The 19,481-nt window shown below is 43.2% G+C and overlaps 1 protein-coding gene across 8 annotated transcripts in view; it reads right to left on the reverse strand.

Annotated features, from left to right (window-relative positions):
• Positions 1-19,481, reverse strand: part of ZBTB46 (zinc finger and BTB domain containing 46) — a 48,002-nt gene that overhangs the window by 15,735 nt on the left and 12,786 nt on the right. For all 8 annotated transcript variants that reach the window (XM_059862927.1, XM_059862929.1, XM_059862928.1 and 5 more), the window contains 2 exons: positions 15,693-16,662; positions 555-836 (listed from right to left, as the gene is read on the reverse strand). In XM_059862927.1, coding sequence (XP_059718910.1) covers positions 555-836; positions 15,693-16,662 — 1,252 coding nt within the window. The remainder of the gene's footprint in view (positions 1-554; positions 837-15,692; positions 16,663-19,481) is intronic.

Genomic DNA, 19,481 nt, shown 5'->3' on the forward strand with positions numbered 1-19,481 from the left:
AGCTGTCCACACCTAATGGTTCATATCAGCTGTCTCCAACAGACCACCAGTAGAAAAACATTCATTTCCAGGTGCAAGTATAACAAAATCAATAGCTGCTCACTACTTGCAGGTCTAAAATTAAACTCCAAGAAGTAAAGAGCATGCAATCTACAACATCCCAATTGTTCCCACAGACACAGGAGCAACCTTCAAGCTGTTCAACATCAATCAAGTTTGGATTCAAAACCTTCCCCATAATGACTCAAATACTCTGTATTTTGTTTGTAAGCACCATAGTGCAAATGAATGAAAGAGAAATCTGAGGGCACACACTACAGACTGAATATTTTCTTCTGTGACTTCAGCAATTAACAACAAAGTTGGACCAATATCAGACTAAAGTTTCCATATTTTATGGAAAGTGGGATTGAGCAGGACTTAAACCTGGATATAAACACACCAGCACCAACAAAGGAGACGGCGACACCTATTTTCTTCTCACTAAAAATTTCCCTTAAAGCAACACTTAAAAATAAAAAATATAGAAAAAAAATAGAAGGCGGCCAACTTACGGGAGAGCGAGTGCGTGCCTTTGGGGAGGTACTCGAAGAGCAGCGAGCTGTCCTCGCTCAGCATGTCGGCTTTCAGCGACAGCAAGCTGTTCTTGCTCATCAGAGCCGCGCGCAGGTTGGCCACGGTGGCTGCCTGGAGCGCGTCCTCCTTGTCCGGAGTCAGGGGCTGGTGGATGTAGCTGGACTCCCCTCCCAGCAGCGCCTCCTCCACGTTGCTGTAGGGCTCCGGCCGCTCCACCCGGCTGTCCGAGCTGCTGGGCTCCGTCCCGGCCGCATCAGCGCCTGCAGCGGGGGAGATGCGGTCAGAGACAGGGCAGAACTGCGGGAGCGGGACCGGCCCCCCTGCGGACCCGCGGGACGCAGCCAGGAACGCAGCACCGCTTGTTCTGGCTTCGCTTTTCACGTGGGAGTGCTGCCCTCACCCCCTTTTCCTGCCCTCACCCCCTTTCCCTGCCCTCATCCCCCTTTTCCATTGGTTCCCAGCACATATCACAGGATGGGGTTTATACAGAAATGTTTCAGTTAAAAAAACCCAAGCTGATCAGCCACTTTACAACACGTAACTATAAAGAAACTGTATAAAAATATAACACATTAGTAACAAAAATATCAATTACTCTACCCTTTTCCTGCCCTCACCCCCTTTTCTGGCCCCACACCTGGGGGTTCTGTTTTTCCAGCCCCTTCCCTCCTGCCCCACCACCTGGGCTTCAGGTCGGTACCACACGCTATGGACGCAGGCAGAGGATGTGTAGAGCATGTGTATTTTACCCACAGCCTGGATAAGATTATTTATTTATCTTAAACTAAGATTTCAGGATAGTTTGCTAGTACTGAAATTACATTCAAAGCTTTAAGTTGTGTTTTCTCCCTAATTTTACACTCCACTTAGCTTAAATTTTCACTCTTTGTTTCTTCCCCATGATGAAGGTTTTTGAGAAATCCAGTAATAAACAGCCCCTAATAGTGGGGTATAAATCCCCTGAGTATAAATCCCTTGGGGTCACTTCTCTGAAAAATACACAGCAACCATTGGTTCCCAGCATATATCACAAAGTGGGTTTTATAGAGAAATGTTACATTTAAAAAAACCCAAACTGATCAGCCACTTTACAACATGTAACTATAAAGAAACTGTATAAAAATATAACACATTAGTAACAAATATATCAATTACTGAACCCAAACAAAACCAAAAAAGCTACGATAAAGGAAAACTCCTTCCTGCAAAAACACAGTTTATTTTTGTATTTTTGGGGAGGTCTAATTGAAGAGCCTCTTTTGTTTGAACTTTGACTCTCTTATTAGCTTAAATAATTTATGTATTTTTGTGTAAAGGAAAATTACCCTCAGACTCCTCTCTATTCTTCACATGAAACAACAAAAATTACACATAAAAAGGGCTGTTAGCCCATTTAAAAGTGCATAAAACAAATTGCAATTACCTACTCCACAATCTGCAGCAGCAAACACAGCTGACACACTCAAAGCCCAGCTGAGCACCTGGCAAACGGAGCTGAAGCTTCCCAACAAACTCATGCCTTTGTGGCATTTCTCCTATCAGGGAGAGGGAAAAAAAATCCATATCCAAAGAGAAGGCACAGATAATGAGCTATCAGATGGAGAAAGAAGCTGTTTTGCAGATCCTGAATATTTTATTGCCTCATAGTTTAAAAGAGATTTAAATCTACTTAATGCAAGAGGGAACTATTAGAGCTCAAACCAGTGGTAGGACATTTACAAAATTAATACCTGCTGCTTCCATAAATTCACTTTGCACTCTTCAGGGCAAGGAATTCAGGTGTTGTCCACACACAGCACTGCAATAAACTCACTCCTGCACAGAAGCTCAGGAGAAGGGAGGAGGCAGAGTGGGACAAACGAGCCCTTGGTTTCCCCAACTTCAAACCAGGGCAAGGCATTAATCTGCAGAGCCTTATTAAAAATGCTAATGAGGACACTGGTACAGGAGGTGCCCACCTCCTGTAACCTGGAAAACAGCTGAAGGAAGATCATTATTTTTATCTCCATTTCACAGGTGGTGGCTGCCAGAGAAAGACGTGGGGACTCGCTCAAGGTGCCCAGCCTGTGGAGCCAGGAGCAGCCAGCAAATTTCCCAGTCCCAGCTCAGGGCATATCAGATTCCAGAACATGTTCAGATTGGTTTTACTAAGCTACACTGTTCTGCCAGTATATCCTACTGCTAAAGCTGTTCCTTTAAAAAACAAACAGCCTCAAAGCAAAGAAGAAGGAAAAAGCAATCATAGGCAGAGTGCTCCCACACCCTGGAGAGGTAGGAAATGCCCAAGGCTGGGGGCTACAAACGCAGTAGGAAGTTCATAAATGTGAACTACCAGAGATGCTCTCTGTTTAAAACAAACCATTTTCCCTCCTCCATCTGTGTTTTGCTTGTATAATTTCATATTATCAGTTTTATTAAATCTTAGCCAAGCAGAAGAATTCAAATGCTTGGAATTTTTACTTATTTTGTCATCCCTCCGTTAGTGGCTCACAGGATATCCACTTTTCTAGATGATAATGAAGGTTTTTTAAAAACAAGCCAGCATGCCTACATAAAGGAAAATTACAAGACAGTAAAAACCAGCAGCTGTTACAAAAGGCGGTGAAGGAAGCAAATGAAACTTTAGCCCATTAAACTGGTAAGGTAACAGAGCTTCATCACATCAAAGCCACAATAATAGCACTGTCCCACTGCCTACATATGAAAACACAGCACATAACTCAGGCCAGAAAAGGTGTTTGCCCACAAAACTGTATTCCCAAGTAAGCAGGCAGGCAGAGAATCACCTTGTGCTTTCTGCACTCCTTTTCAGAGCCTGCTACAGCTGCTGATTGACAGTTGCCAGAATTGGCTGCTGCCCGCTGCACATAAACACTAATTGCTAAAACACACGCAGATTAATTGTAACCACAACAAGACATTAAATGTTCCTCAAAAGCCAAGATTAGAGACAGACAGCGAAATAGATGCTTCAGAGCTTCCAGTATTTATAGCTGATGTAATCTAATCAAACACACATTATGGCAAAATAAATATCCACTTAGTCACATAAGTACTAAAATACTCTCAGCACACCAAAACCCCAAAAAAATGCACCAAGTTCCTCTCCACAGTGGCTCCAAAACCACTTCTCTTTTCTCTAGAATGCAGCTCCTTTTAACAAGATTTAGCCAAAGAATTGTATGAATCGAAAGCATCCGTCACTTCCCCGTAACCCAAACTGTTTACCACAGAGCCTCAGCCCCGTGTAAACCAGGCTTTGGTCAATGAGCTTCTATTCTGCAATTATTCACTGCCACGGGCCCAGAGCTCCATCCCAGCCCTCCAGAGCTCGTTTTTCACCCTGCTGGGACAGCCCTGTGACTGCAGGGCTGCACACGCAGGAAATCCCGAGCTAAACACGGGATTAATGCTGCTCGAAAACTGAGCTCATTAGTCTCTTTAGCAAATCATTATTTTGCAGTTATTCTATTACACCAGCCTACTTTCCAAAACACAGAAGCTTTAGAAAAGCTTTCTTAAATTTGTTGACTTGGGTGAATATTTTATTGTTAGCTTTTAGTGTCAAATAAAACACAGAGCTTCTTTTTGGACAATTTTGGCCACAGTTCTTCTATACAATTCTGAAAACAACAGTAAAGTTCTTAACTACACATGAAGCATCACCTAACAGGGATACAGGGACTGCAAGCACCTTCTCACAGAGGTCACCCATCCCAGCTGAGCTCAAAGCACACTTCATTCCCAGCCACACAGACCAGGAAGGCTTTAACAGATCCATGAAGAGGAATAAACCTCACAACAGGAGCAGTAAAATATTCCCAAATCACCCAGGGTGGCTACTGTGTGAGCTCTGGAAGTCCTATAAACTGAGCTCCTGTCACAAACCCAGGACTGGGAAAAGCAAGTTGCACTAGTCACAAAAAATCAAGCACTACAGACATCTGTCAGCCCCTTGGAAAGGGCTATGGCACAAATCAAAGTAATGCAATGTACAAAAGTATCCAAATGTTAATGTGATAATTTATTTTCAAAGATCTAGGAAGAAGATGACAGTAAAAAGCATTAAACCTAGTCCAACAACTGAACAAAACACACATGCCATCCCAGAAACAGCAAGGAAAGGCCCCATTTTAAAGACTCCATTTACTACCTTAATTAATTACTTTAATACACAAACCAATTTTTTCTCTTGCATTTCTTCTCCCTGCTTTTGTCATTTTTTCTCATTACAGCTTAAACTCAGCTGTTACCAAAGTACCTCCTCAGTGTCTGCTTCTCTCACACCACTTATTTCTTGTTTGTTCTGTGTTTTAACCTTCTCAGTAAACCCCCAGTGGGGTTTCCCAGACTCCCAATGCTATTATTCTCTTTCATAGTTCTTTTTTTTTTTTAATTATTTTTTCCCCCTTTTCATCCTTTATTCCTGCTCTCTCATGTAGACAGTTGAACACCTAGAAATCAGGAGCTGGAGAACTAAACCCATGAGAAGGGAGAAAGGAGTGAATAAAAGCCACACAAGGTTGCATCTGCTGCTGGAAAACTCAAAGCAGAAACAAGCTTTATACACAAGAATGAAAGGCAACATTTTGCAAGGTCTCTCTCTCCAATATTGCTCTTTTCATCACAGTCTGGAGGTAAGAGGGGATCAGAAATCTGTCATCCCCTCCTCACAGCCCTGTTCAGCGTGGCAGGAGCACAAAGCAGGGATGTGGTGGCTCCAGTCTCCGGGGTTGTGACAGAGGTGACCCCCAGCAGTGAGGGGGAGCCAGCCACAGGCACAGGAGTCCTTCAAAGGAGGGCAACAGTACCTCACCCACCATTTAGAGAGCTTTAAAGCAGCTCCTGCGTGTTTCTCCACCTGCCTGGCAAATTTCAGGAACCTTTGAGGAGCCCTCCCAAGCTGGAATGCAGGGGTGGGTCATGAGCCCACCTTCCTCAGCTGGAGGTCTCACCCCTCAGCACCTGGAGTAAACTCCCTGCAAGTCCCACAGCCTCCAAGGACACTGGCAATTCAAGGCACCTCCACAAAAAGCTCCTGAGCCTTTTCTGTAGCTCACCCCACCTGCAGGATCCAATCTGGCAGAATTAGGTGGAAAGGTGAACTGAAGGGCAGACACCTCTGGGGACAGGAGTCCTGCTGCCAGCAAGGCAAGAAACCAGGAAAATCCAGTCTGGAGAGAGGAGCAGCTGGACCTAATCTGAAGCAGTATCACCATCAGACAGGGGAGTGAGAAGTCATCCTGACCTAGGGCAGCCTTACTGCTCTGTCACCTGGAGTCATCTTTAAGAACTGTAGAATAAATTAGGTTGTGACTTCAGAGCTATTTTAGAGTGAGATTCCAGTGGCTTGTACAGCCCAGTTGTGAATATCAGCAGGGAAGACAGAGTACAACTTCCCCAGGTCCTTCCTCCACCTTCTGACCACTTGGTGAAGAATCTCCTCCTTTCACCCTGGGAGAATCTCCCTTCCTGGAACTCACATCCATTACCTCTCATCCTTTCCCAGCCCACATCTGAGAAGGGTCTGGCCCTGGATAATCCACCCACCCCCCTTCTCTTCCCCAAGATTTTAAACCAAGCTGTCTCACACACATCACCTTGACGGTCTCAGCTGCTCTTGCTCAAGCTTGTCAAAGTCTTTCTTGGCCTGGAGATCCCCAGAGTGGATCCTGAACTCCAAAAGCTGTTCCTAAGGCAGGCAGCCAGCCTTCCCTGGCTGTGAGGGCACACAGGCTCCTCTTCAGCTCCTTACTCACCAGGAGACATTTTCTGCAAAGCTGCTTTCTCTCCTCCTTGGCTGCCAACCCAGACTGCTGCACAGGGTTCTCCTGTGCCACATGCAGGACTTCACACTTGTCTTGGTGGAATTCCTGCTGTGCCTGGCACCGCTGCCTTCCAGCCAATCATCCCTCCCAGCCTGGTGCCACCCAACATCCCCCCACACTAGTTTGTTAATGAACAAAGTCAACAGCATCAGGTCTGGAAGCAGCCTGGGATGGATGTGGGCATCACATTTCCTGGGCCAGATGTTTTGGATCTCCTGCACACAGCTGGATAATTTTTAGTGTGACGGAAAACATAATTTTTTTTCTGTTAACAAGCAGAAAGGGAAGAGGTCCCAGCATCAGCAACTTCTCCCATGCCAAATTCCTGCACCCTCCCTTGCTACTCCCTCAGTGGCACCAAGACCACACGTACAGCTGTGACTGAACTTGAGACAGGAACTAATATGTTAAAAATAAATTGATTTATTTTAAAAAAAGTTATATTTAAATGCAGATCAGTTCCCCTATCTGGTTCTCTACATGGTCACATGGAGATTTTCACCGGAACAACTGCAGGAGAGTGTGGGGGTGCAATTCAGTACCAAAGGAAAGTGGGAGCCACTTAAACTCAGCTTTTGTTTCAGGTGCACTGACAAAATGTGACCCAAAAAAACTAAGGTGAAATAAAAGACTTAATTTTCTGAGGTTCTTCAACCTATCTGGGTCAAGTATCTGCCTGACAGTTGATTTTATCTAGAATTCCAGGGATGATGTTTCTTGTGTAAGTTTAGGAAGGTTTGGCTTGATCTCCTTCTGTACAAAAGGCAATTAATTTTTAAACTCTCAGGGAAAGAAAAAAAAAGAAAAAAATAGCTTTCATTTCATAGTGTGGTTTTTGATTGGGAATTAAAAAGGAAAAAATAAAAAGAGCACACAGGCTGGCAGAAAAATGACGATCTTTTACCAGCTGCTAAAAATACCCTTGAAGTTTGTATTTCAGTTCCCTCCTCCTTTCTAACAGAAATCTTCCAAAAGTGTTTCACAACTCACTATTTGTTAAGCAAACTCCAGCATTCTCACCCACTGCAATATTTACATGGGGAAGTGATGCCATGAGCTATATTGGGTTTGATTTGCACTTTTTCACAACCATAACAGCAGCCATGTGGATACAATAAATGTGCACAGCATTCAGAATCAGCTCCAATTTCCTCGAGCAGGAAACAATTAAGCAAACATAGATATTTAACCACAACACATATGATCATTAAAAACTCTCTTTATGTTGAAGGCTGTAAGATTTCTTAAGTGAATCCTTATGGAATCAAAAACGTGGTCTCCTTCAGGCTGTGTTTCCCAACCCTCTTCTTTCAGGTTTGAGCCCTACTTTGGCTTCTCCACCACGACTCAAGGCAGGGAGACCTGGGACTGTCAGGATTTGAGTCCTGAAAAACACTGTCCTGCAGGAAAGTGCCAACTTCCACTGCTGCTCCTGTTTCTGGAGGGCTCAGCAGGAGCCCATGACAGCTGAGGCTTCAATATAATTTTCCAGCCTACAGCCATAGGATGTTCACTCTCTGTGTTTTACCAACAGAAACATTCTCCTCACCAGCTCTAGAACACTACTGCTAAAATAAACCAGCCTTGTACTACACCAATATGACCTGGTTTTATGCTGCTATTCCTGCAGCATGTTCCAAGCACAAGTGTATCCCCATCTTTGTCTTCCTCAAAACAGTAATCAGTGTACAAGTAACTGGAAAATTCCCTCCACTCCTCCAGGTACCTGGAAAAAAATAATCAATTTTCATCTCTTTCCCGTAATATTTGTTTTTCTACCACTGAATCAAGTTCTGCAGACACTTTCCTGTGGTCAGCAAAAGGAGCTCCTGGCCCAAACCCTGCTGCTCGTTGCTGCTCCCCCACCTCCTGTCAGTGACCTCAACTCAACAGCTCCTTGGGCTCCAGAGGAAACCTGGCCAACTGCTGACCTTCCTAAAAAAGACAGAACAGAACAAATCCAAAAAAGAGAGAAGTGGTTAAACTGGGTGAGTTCAATCTTTTAGAAACTACTCTAAAGTGGGGTGACACAGTATCCTTGCTGGAGCAGGAATGACTGGGCAGTGCAGAAATACCTTAAGCCACTCTTGTTTCTCCAAAATATGCAGAGAATTGTAGAGTAATTTAAGACTATCACTTTAACAGTACTGCAAGCTTAACCTCTTTCTTCAAGTCTCTTAATTCAGGCAATAAAAGGAGTGACACTATTCCCTGCTGCTCCTCAGGACAGAGCCAGACAGAAACATGAAGGGACAGAAATAAAACATTCAAGTACCACATTAAATATGAATATTAGCACTGGTGATATGACAGAATGCTGAGTTATAAACTCTGAAAATCCTCAGAACAAATATTTACCTTTAGGAACAAGTGCCTTGGAAAAAAAAAAAAAAAGAGAGAATAAAAAATTAATCAGAGACCAGTAGAGAAAAGCTTGGGTTTGATTCCCAGGCACTGCATCTTAAGAATTCGTTCCTACTACATTTTAATGCAAAAGCAGCACTGCGAACAAGGAAATTAAAATCTTGAACAGGGCTGATTGCAAAGTAGGAATAGAATTTACGTTAAAATACTAAAAGCTTCTTGATTTCTCACTCATAATTTCAAAGTAAAGAACAAAAAAAAAAAAAGGGGTATAAGGTTTTTGAGAAGTTGAGATCTCCCTAAAGAAGAGCACAAGGAACAAATAAAATAGTCAGAAGGGCACTCAAGAGAGGGAAAATGCCTCTGATCTCTGGAGTTCAAGCAGATTAACAGAATCAGAACTGCTACCAGGGGGAGGAGGAAGAGGAGGAGGAGGGCTTGGGAGCCTGGGGAAAATGGAATGCAGGGCGGGGAAAGGAAACAGACACTGAGCATTGAGCTAAAGCTGGTTTAGGGTGGAACCATTTTAAAGCCAGGGTGTAGCCAGGGAGTAAGTGTGTCTGGGTTTAAAGCAATGATTTTAGTTTCCAAACTTGAAAATAACCTGACCTAACCCTTCAATAACAGAAACTCCAAAGTTACTCCTGCAAAGATTGTATCCTAATAGCTCCATTAGCCTGTAGCCGTGGTGATACACAGACCCTGAATTACCCACTGAGCACCCTCTGCAAAATTCTCAATATGGACACAGATCAGTGGGCTTGGAGGTCAGGGCTTTGGGTTTTGTTTTTTTTTTCCTTTGGTTTTGCATTTTGAGGCAACTCTCAGCCACCTCCACACAGCTTCAGGCACACCAAGAGTTCCAGAGAGGGTCCAGAAACCTGGGCAGCTCCTAAGCCCAAGGAATGCAGGCTAAGCCGATTTTGGGCTAAGAAAGAATTCAGGGGGTGGCACAAGAGCACAGAGCTGTAACCCCTCCATGCCTGGCTGCATCACTGGTCACCAGGCTATCAAAGCATCTCCCCTGCAAAACCCCCTCAATTGTAGCAGAGATTTTAACACCTTGCACCATAACTGCAATGTCATGGCTGTAAAAGAAGGTGGGAAAATGCAGTAATTAACTTAATTTTCCAATTGGCAGGCAATTTGTAGTTGACTATTACCTACCCTCAAAAATACTCCAACACCTTTCCAATAAGCTGTTTTAATCCAAAACATCTATCCTGCTTAAAAAGTGATCTTTCCAAAATGAGGCATAAAAAAGGTCTAAGTAACAAACTAAAAGTAGGAAATTATTAAAATTTGAGCCTGTGTTGGTTTTTAGGACATCAGACATTTATATGACAACTGAAATTTTAGCCAGCCCAGTTTTCAGTCATGGCTGTAACAAACATTTAAACCATTAAAACACCTGAAGTTTTCCTATTGCAACCAGGACACAGACCATGGCAGGTGGACTGGAGACTCCCTCTGTTCAAAGCAAAATCCATTTAAAGGAAGAGTAACTGGCTGTTCTCTGTCCCAGTGACTTTTCTGGCTGGATTATTTCAACACTGCCCACTTCCAAAACCTCTCTTAGCACCTCCTTCAATACATTCATTTTTTTCTTGTAGAACACATCAAAAATCTTTAGGAGTTCCTTAAACACCTGAATCCTGAGTACCAACACCACACTCATCTTTCCCCCCCTTTCTCATTTTGCAAAATCTGGATTCCTCTGTTGGACCAATATGCTTGCCAAATACCACAACGGGAACAGGGGAATTTCCAGGGGAATTCCTTATTTAATAATGACTTGCAAATATGAATCAAGGGAAGATCTGAAGATTTGCATTGATAAAGGGACAGAGTCAGAGGAAGCCCAGTAACTTGCTGAGAAAAAACAACTTTATTTCAAGAATAAAATCATCCTGTACTAAGGCAATCCACACATTCACCTGCCTGTACTCAGGTCCAGAGACCTCAACTGCAGAAACTTCATTGAGCTCATTGGAACGAGCTCTTCCTTGCCTGTCTCTGAAGCCTTTTGCAATGCAAACTCCCTGTGTGATCCAACTGTTCAGCATCTGTGCTCCCCAACAGCTCCTGTAATCATAATTTGCTCTCTGGAAACCAAGACAGAAAAAGGGATGGGGAATGTTGAGGACACCAGCTGTCTCCAGGCTTCCTGGGGAGCAGAGCTCCTGCAGCAGCCACTGCAGCCACACGTGTGGCATTGGGAAACCAGCAGCTTCAACAGCTCCTCACCAGGAGGGAGGAAACTTGTGCATAATTAAAGATTTTGATGAGGAAAACGTTAAAGGAACTGTGAGCTCTGCAAAGTCAGAAGGATACAGCAAAGTCCTGCTTGTCCTTCCCATGGAAGTCACTAGTCTGGGCTGACTCAAGTCCTGAAGCTCTTCTTAACAGAACACAGCAATTCCAATACATGTATTAAAGGAAAGAAAAGAGTTCCCAAACTGTGGTGCTTTTAGAAAGGGCTGCTCTGTTTCTAAAATAATTAGCTTCATTTCACAGTCAATTGGCACACAGAAATTCACTTGCAGCTTTTGGGTGCAAACACTCAGAAGATGTGTGGGAGTATTTCCTTGGAAATAAATTCCTGAATCATAACTACCATGCTTGAACTAACACATTAATAAAGCCGTCAATAAATTCTTCAGAAGACACCCTTCAAGTGACAGTTTTCCATTACATGAAGAGGCAAAACCAGCAACACTTTGCTGGCTTAACAGTAAAGATATCCATTTTCTTTTCCAAACACCACCTGATCCTGTAGTCCACGCACTCAGGATGTGCAATCCTGAAAAACTTTTATCCAGCAAGGTTAAAGGAACAGGAACCTAAGGCAAATAAAGATGTTCAAGGCACAAGACTACTTCTGAACTTCATAAACATCTTTGATACAAAAACTAACAAAGACTAAAAAACATGTTTTTTTAGAAAACCTATAAAACTCAAGAAGAAGGGATAAAATAAAAGTTAGACCTGTTCTTTTGGCAAGTCCATGGAGGAAATTCTTCTTTGCTCAATTATGAAGAAAGTTATTATTTATAAAAGCCCATCCTTCAGTTTACTTTGGAGAACTGCTGCTTCAAGTTAATGTGTCTTGATGAGGAAAACACATATATGAATGTTTCCTACAAGGAATGACAGACTGACATCCTGAACAACCCAAACAGGATGAGAAAGACAAAATCTAATGTGTTTGATGCTAAACAGACAGTCCAAATTAATAAATAGAGGCTAGCATGAAAAGATGGTGCTCATCAAGCTTTGTGCTTGACTGACACCACCCTGAGAAACTGAGAGCTGAATCACAGCCCCAATCTTGCACCTCAGTTTTCCATTTGCATTCTTCTGCAAATCCCATTTGATTGTTCTTTCTTGGATGAAAAAGACAATCTTCACAGCAGACATTAACAATCTCTTGCTATTTCCATTATGTTAGATTACCATTAATAAGATTACCTCAGACACTCCTTTTTATTTTAATCTCTAAAGTTGTCAGATTCCAAAACTCTCAACAGCACCCCATCAGCTATGGGAAATCAACAGATTCACAAATAATTTTCTTACCCTTTCAATTTAAATAAAATCTGTGTCTTTTTTTGAGATGTCAATGATTTGTATTTAAATTGTCTACTTAAATATTTGGGACACTTTAATACACCTGCCCACACTGATAAGAATGTTTTTCCCACTGATAGCAGCACCACTGCAGAGTGTGAATGAGCTGAGTTGTTTCAAAAGCAAAGTTTCAGTGACTGCAATGTCCCTCTCTGTAACATAACAGGAATTAAATAATCCTATATATCATAGAGGAGTAGGAAGTATATTTTTCATCTGCCCCAAATAATCACTGAATTTAAAGGGTGATGCAATGGTTACCTGCAAGTTTCTCCTTCCAAAATGCTGCTGAAATGCAGTGCTGTTTGCAACCAAGACCAAAAGAGTACCTTACACAATTTCAGGAGGAAGACTGAGCTTTGAAGAAGTATTCTCCTAAATCAGCTTTTGCATTTCCAGAATGCAATGTCTGTGTTAGCCCAGCAGTAGAGAGGCATTTGTAAACCACCCCAGTGAACCCAGTGAGAACTTTCAGCAAGCAGCACCTTAAAATAACTGATAGGATCAGAAAAGTGAACAAGCCTTAAAGAACAGAGAGTTCTAGGTAACTTTCTTTCCTCCCAGTTACTTCTGAAAGAACATTCAACACCCATTTCCTCAGTGAGTGAGTAGCTTTCCATCTTAGCTGTGTACATTGCTGATAGGGATACTTCTAAATAAATGAGGTAAAAGAGAGCCCCAGACTATGAAGTCTGTTTTAAAAAATGAAACCTGACATGACTAAATCAAAGACAACTTCAAGCTGAAATTTAAGCACAGCCCAAATACTTGTTACAAGTGTCTGTATTGTGTCATTACCCATTTGCACACAAGAAAATCAATTGTTCTTCACACTTAGGAGTCAAGTCTGCAACACCCCTACAGCACTGCTGAATTCTAACAGGAGAGGGAAGAATCTGGGGTACCAAAATCCAGCCTAAGCACTACAATGCAGCTCAGGATATGAAGTTTGCTGGAAAAAATCTCCCATCTGCTGGATATGGGAAATACCCATGCAATAGCAGAAGACCCTATTGCTTGCAGGGCCTCAGCCAGGGATGTTTTTGGGGTGGCATGGTTGCTTTTACTTCACAGTGAAAGAGCAGCAGCCTCACCTGAATGCCCATTTGATTTCCCCAACCCACTGGTTTATCACAACCCAAGAGAGAGAGGCTGCCTGTGAACAAGGTATCCAAGGTTAACTGGAACTGAACATGGATGGATCTCAAATCCTTTGAAATCATACTGAAAAAAATCCCCAAAGACATCACAACTTGACCTACAACACAGGCAGGGACAATCCCTGCTGCTAAGCCCACATGCACCCATTCCACAGTTTCAGGGCCCACACTGCAGAGGAACCTCCCAGTCCAGCAGGGCAGAAATGAGAATTTCACCTGCATTCACCTCTCCAGATGGCCAATTTGGGGAGCCCAGGAGCAGCTCAGTCTCCACACCCCCACCTTGTTCCTCACGGACACACTGCTCTCTGCCAGCTGCCACTGCCAGCACAGGCAGCCCCCAAACCTGTTCATATTGGACAGCAAGAAGTCTTGCCACTCTTTTTTTCCTTTTCTTTTATCAGCACTATTGGAGTATTGAAACTCTTCCCCCAACCATCACCATCCAGTTGCCCTTTTCCCACCACTGAAACCACCTCCTTTATTGGAAACTGCATTTAAGGCAAGATTTGGAACAAATAATTTGATGTGCCTGCTGACATGCTGTCTCAGCACCGTGCTGAGTCAACCCCCCGAGCCATCTTCCTCTCATCTGAGAGCAGCCACTGCAATTTAATTCCTTAACAATTAGGAATTAAATAATCTAAGTTTCATTCAGCTTCCAGTAATACAATCTTTTCTGTGGCGCATTATTTTCATAAAGACACTCAGTCTACACCCAGCTTTCTGAGAGGATCAGAGTTGCAGCTCTGTTTCTGCAGCCACTCCACCAAGTCTGGTTCACTGCAGGTACCTGTCCAAACCCACATCCCTCAGACAGCACAAGTGATGGAGCTGCTTTTAGGGAAAATGAAAAAAAATTGCATGAGAACAGAGACCAAGCAATCCATGCTGAGTCTTCACTCAAAACAAGGATAAAATACATGCATGGCAAAAATTGAGATTCTTCATAAATCACTGTTGCCTTAAATTATCTAGCATTTTTCTTCTAACTGACATTGTTTAGATTTTATCATCAGCTAATTAGAATAATTACATGCAATTATCTTGCTGCAGCAGATAACCATAAAACATAATAAATCTCAAGATATTTGCAGAGTTACTGTTCAATGAAAACCACATTTAACTCCAGTATGTGAGCAATTTCAACCTCCTTTTTCAACCCACAAAGACTTTGAAGACTTTCAGTACTCTTTCTATTGTTTTTTTAATCCAAATTTGGCAACATAAAAGTCTATAATTTCACACACCCTTCTCCTGGCTGACTTGGATTCTGGTATGCAATGAAACACAGGCTAACTCACAGCACAGACTAAGTTCTGAAGTCAGCTTGTGAGAGTTTACTAACACACTCCCATAAGTCCTTAGAAAAAACCACCAAACTCCTAGTCCAGAAGCATTCCTCAATCTATTTATTGCCACAGATTAATGAATCAAACGGGCCAGTTATCTTGAGACAAAAAAAAAAAAAAATAACAACTACAGAAGATTCAAAGGAAGTCAAGAAAACAATCTTCTTGCTGGCTACACACTTTAAACACAGCCACTCGTCTCAGACCACAAGCAGTCACACATCAAAATACACTTGAAGCCATAGTGGTGCCTCAGAAAAACATGTTGTTCTTGAGAGATACTAAACACTTATCCTGCCATTACCAGCAAGAAGCTATGGTGGTTTTCTTACCCAAGAGAAAGTGACACCTGAATATCAGGAAATTCTGAAGATGCTATCGCTAAGACTAAATTACACCTGCGTGTTTGGTGTAATTACCTCATCAATATAGAGTGAAAGGAAAATTCTTCAACCTTGACACCAATGTCCACACCTGCTAAAATAAATTCTTTTAACCTTTCCTCGCATTAATTCCAATACTTAGAGTGGTGGTTTTGGGGTGATTTATGTGGTTCAAAGCCAAAACAAAACCACCACTTTTACAGGAGAATCAACCTCCATTGAGGCTCCTGACTGAACCCCACAGTGCTTGCTGCTTCTGAATTGCTGGCAGCACAAGTTTCTACATTTTTGTATTTCTGGCAAGCTCCTATTTCAGAGGCTGATAAGATCATCCCATAGACAGATCTAATTAACTCAACGTTTTCAGTTTCATCCCCAAAAACTGGAAGAATTACTTACTTGGGTCTCGACTGCTGTACGGCCATCCTGAGGCAGGTAAAAGGGGCAGCACAGGAGAGTTTGTCCTGCTGTCATCCTCCACTTGCTGCGTAATGTGTCTCACAGTTTCTTTGTTTTTCCTGTTCTTCCTGCGGCCCGTGGGCTGCCAGCCATCCCCCACTCCTTGCTCTGAGAACCCACTCTGTATTGCACTATCCTTGGCAGAGTGCAGCTCACCCCCTCCGTAATGGGACGGGGACACCTGCTCCTCTTTGATACGCAAAGACCCATAGCCCATGTCACTAGCCCAGAGAGACTGGGATGAAATGTCTTCGTGGCTGTCTGGTTTTGGTTCTTGATCCTCTTTCCCATAACTACTCCCTCCCTCGTGGCAGCTGGCAATGGCTGAGTCCCCAGAGGAGTTTGCTGGGCTCGTTCGCCGAGCCAGCCAGGGGGATATACTCCGGCCAGCCACCACTGCCGAGATCAGAGCGTCCGTGCTGCTGCTGGAAGGGGCTCCCAGCTCATAATCAACGAGGTCCTCCGAGGCATCAGACTTGATGCTTATGTCCAGGGCTGCTTTGATGAAGTTGTGACAGGCCTGCACGATGTCTGTCATCTGCAGGTAGCTGGCGGCCGACATCACCTCGATGACGTTCCTGCTGGTCAGCGCCAGGTGTGCGGAGTACATGAAGTCAATGATTGCCTTAAAGCCCTGGGCGGTGACGATGTCCAGGTGGGTGACCGTGGCCTGGTCAGAGGTTTTCTGGACCTGGCAGTAGAGGGTTTTGAAGTAGCGGCTGCTCCCCAGGAGGACGTTTTTGTGAGCCTTGAAGATCTTGCCCTCCACGATGATGCAGACGTCGCAGAGGATGCCGTGCTGCCTCTGCTCGTTCAGCTCCCGCAGCAGGTGACGGTAGTGGGAAGCAATTTCCATATCTTCCTTTCGGTTATTCATTTGGAGATCTTTATGTTTCCTCTTCCACAAGTCCTGCAGAGGGAAGGAAATGATAGGATTACAAAATCCAAGACGAGGCTGAGACAAACCCCGGGTTGTACCAAAAGAAGCGGCAGGTTCATCTGGGAAGAGTGCCACAAGTACAGCTACTGCCTGCAATGCCTCCACATTCATCACAAAATGCACCTTACTTTGGCCAGACTTCAAAAAATTTACATTAAAAAGGACTAGATTTGAAGCCAATCCTCCAGTGGCTCATAACATCCCAGAGCAAATGTTTCTTTAAATTACTACAAACTTGTAAAAAACCCATCTGAAGTAAGCAGAGAAGAACAGCTGTCAGTTTTTACTGTGAATTTGTTGAAATCTGGTTTTGAAAGAGATACTGCACTTGAAACCATGCTCAGATGCCCATAGCCTATTGAGGAGCACACTGTAACACATTTTCCTCAAGGGAACAAGCATTGTGTGCAGCACACAGAACTGAAATCCTCAAACAGCAAGAGCCAATTGAACCCAGCATCTCCCTTGTTATACTCCCGCAGAGGGGCTATAAAAATAGTTTAAAAGTCACAAGAGCAACAAGCAAATCCAAGAAAAGTTTTAAGTCCCCACCCAAACTCAATTGGCAATAGATCACAACTATGAAATTAATGGTATTGGAAGCTGAACTACTTACAAGCAATACTTTGCAATAAACCTGTTATTTCCTTGCTTTACATCTCCAAGTTTACCCCACAGCCACCCTCAGATACTGAGTAGAGAACTTCTCATGATCACCTAAAGAAAGGATCCTTATGACCAACATGAAGCTGAGAAAAATTCACAAGGCATTTGATCACCTATCATAACATTCAGCAGTATTATCCAAAATAAAAGGCTAGTTGTATCTTCAAATTTATGCTCCAGATTATCCTCCTCTTACACTCCTAAACAGAAAAAAGGTTCTAAATGTTGACAGTAATCAGCAGTGCAAGGATTTTCAGATTGAATTTTTTCCAGTTACTATCTTTGCAACTCCATACTTGCCTTTAATTCCACAGCTGTACAAATCCTTTGGCATTCAATTCTACCATTTTCTCTAGCTTATACCACCTTTTTTGGAACTTACTATCCAGATTTATCTACCACAGAACAGTGGTTTCATGGTCCAACTACTTAGGAGCACCAAGGTGAAGGATATCTTACTCCTCTCTCTCAGAAGCTTAAAATTTGTTCCAATACAAAAAGTCCCAACTGTAGAATTGATATGAGTGTCCACATGTCAACACACCACTGTAAAATTGGACCCAGTTCCAAATGTTATTATGTGCAGGCACACTCAACAGAAGCCTGGGTTGAGGCTACTGGTTGTTACTTTTGAAAACAAAACCTCTGAGGTCATACAGCCTTAAAGCACACATGGTTCAGGGTTAGCACTGGCATTAAGGAGGATGTTTCCAGGCTGGAGCACCTTTCTTACATCCACAGAGCTCACACACAAACTCAGTGCCATCTGCTCACACTGGCTCGCAGCAGTGGGCAGCACAGCCGTGATTCAGGAAGTTTCCTTGGCACATTCAAGTGTGTTTCCTGGGCTGTGGAACACAGATCCACAAGTACCCTGCCCCCTTCCCCTACCCTGTGCTATTATTATCATTGGCAGGATGCAAAATAGCTGCAGTTTAGTCACTGTGGGCTAGAAAAGCACCTCCCAGCCCACAGAACATCCGTGAGGTGGGACCTTCTCCTAGAGAGCCACCTGATGATTCAAAAGTTCAAGTTATGCAAGATTGCTCCAAGCTCCTCCAGTTCTGCAAGGATGGAGCTGCCTCTCTGCAGCCCCAAACCCCCTAATTTGCAAGGCCAGCTGGTCCCTGATCATTGAGAAATGTTTGCTTCCCTCTAGAGAGGAAGGACCTTCTTCCTGCAACAGAAGCAGACTGAACTGTGTTCATCCGCTTCAAACCATGCAGCTTTTCTGCAGAATTAAGCACAGAATGCACAGAGAAGGCAAACTTTTTTCTTTTTTTTTATTGAACTGAAAGAGGTCAATACCAGTGCAGCTGCACACACCTATTTACCACAAAAATCTGCCCAGAGACCTCAAACCAAATCCTCACACAGACACCATCTCTGTCTCAAATAAACAAAATAAATTGATGAAAATCAAACCGAGAATCAGGGCTGGGGAGTACAGAAAGAAAAATAAATGAGTTTTCAGGTGTTTGGCTGGAAAAGGTTATGATGGCACCAGCCAGCACAGCATCTCTCTAAGCCAGGCTCTGGAGGTGGCTCCAGCACTTCCCAACATCCCCACATTGGAAAGAACCACCTCTTAAGGCAGAGTGACAGCTCAGTTTTGTCTTTATTCCAGAAACCACTACTGCACCTACTTTTACGAGTTGAAGAGTCAGCTTAGTCCCCTTAGGAAATATGAATTGCCACATAGGATAAAGTGAGCTGTCCATCACCAGTCGTGTCTCCAACAGCTGCCATATCCACACAATTCAGGGGAAGATGGAAGAAAACCTCAGAGCCCATAGCGAGGAAAGGGTCAGAATGTTCTGGATATGGCATTTCCTTTCACTGTTCCCTCATGGATATTAAAGTCCATATTCCAAGACAAAAACTCCCTGGATGAGGAGCAGGAAATCTCCTGCAAGGATAATTTTCTCTTCCTCAATTTCATACAGATTAGCATCACAGTATTTGTCAATGTCTCCACTTGCTCTTGTGAATTTATTGCACATTTTTCCTTCTTCAACTGGAAATAGTCTTCAACTGGAAATTGTATCAATTCCTTGAGATTTTATTTCTTTGCTATCTCATACATTTATTCAGTTTAGTTCATTGGGTCAGGTCCCCCCCTA

Source organism: Haemorhous mexicanus, chromosome 18, assembly GCF_027477595.1.
Source record: "Haemorhous mexicanus isolate bHaeMex1 chromosome 18, bHaeMex1.pri, whole genome shotgun sequence".
NCBI lineage: Eukaryota > Metazoa > Chordata > Aves > Passeriformes > Fringillidae > Haemorhous > Haemorhous mexicanus.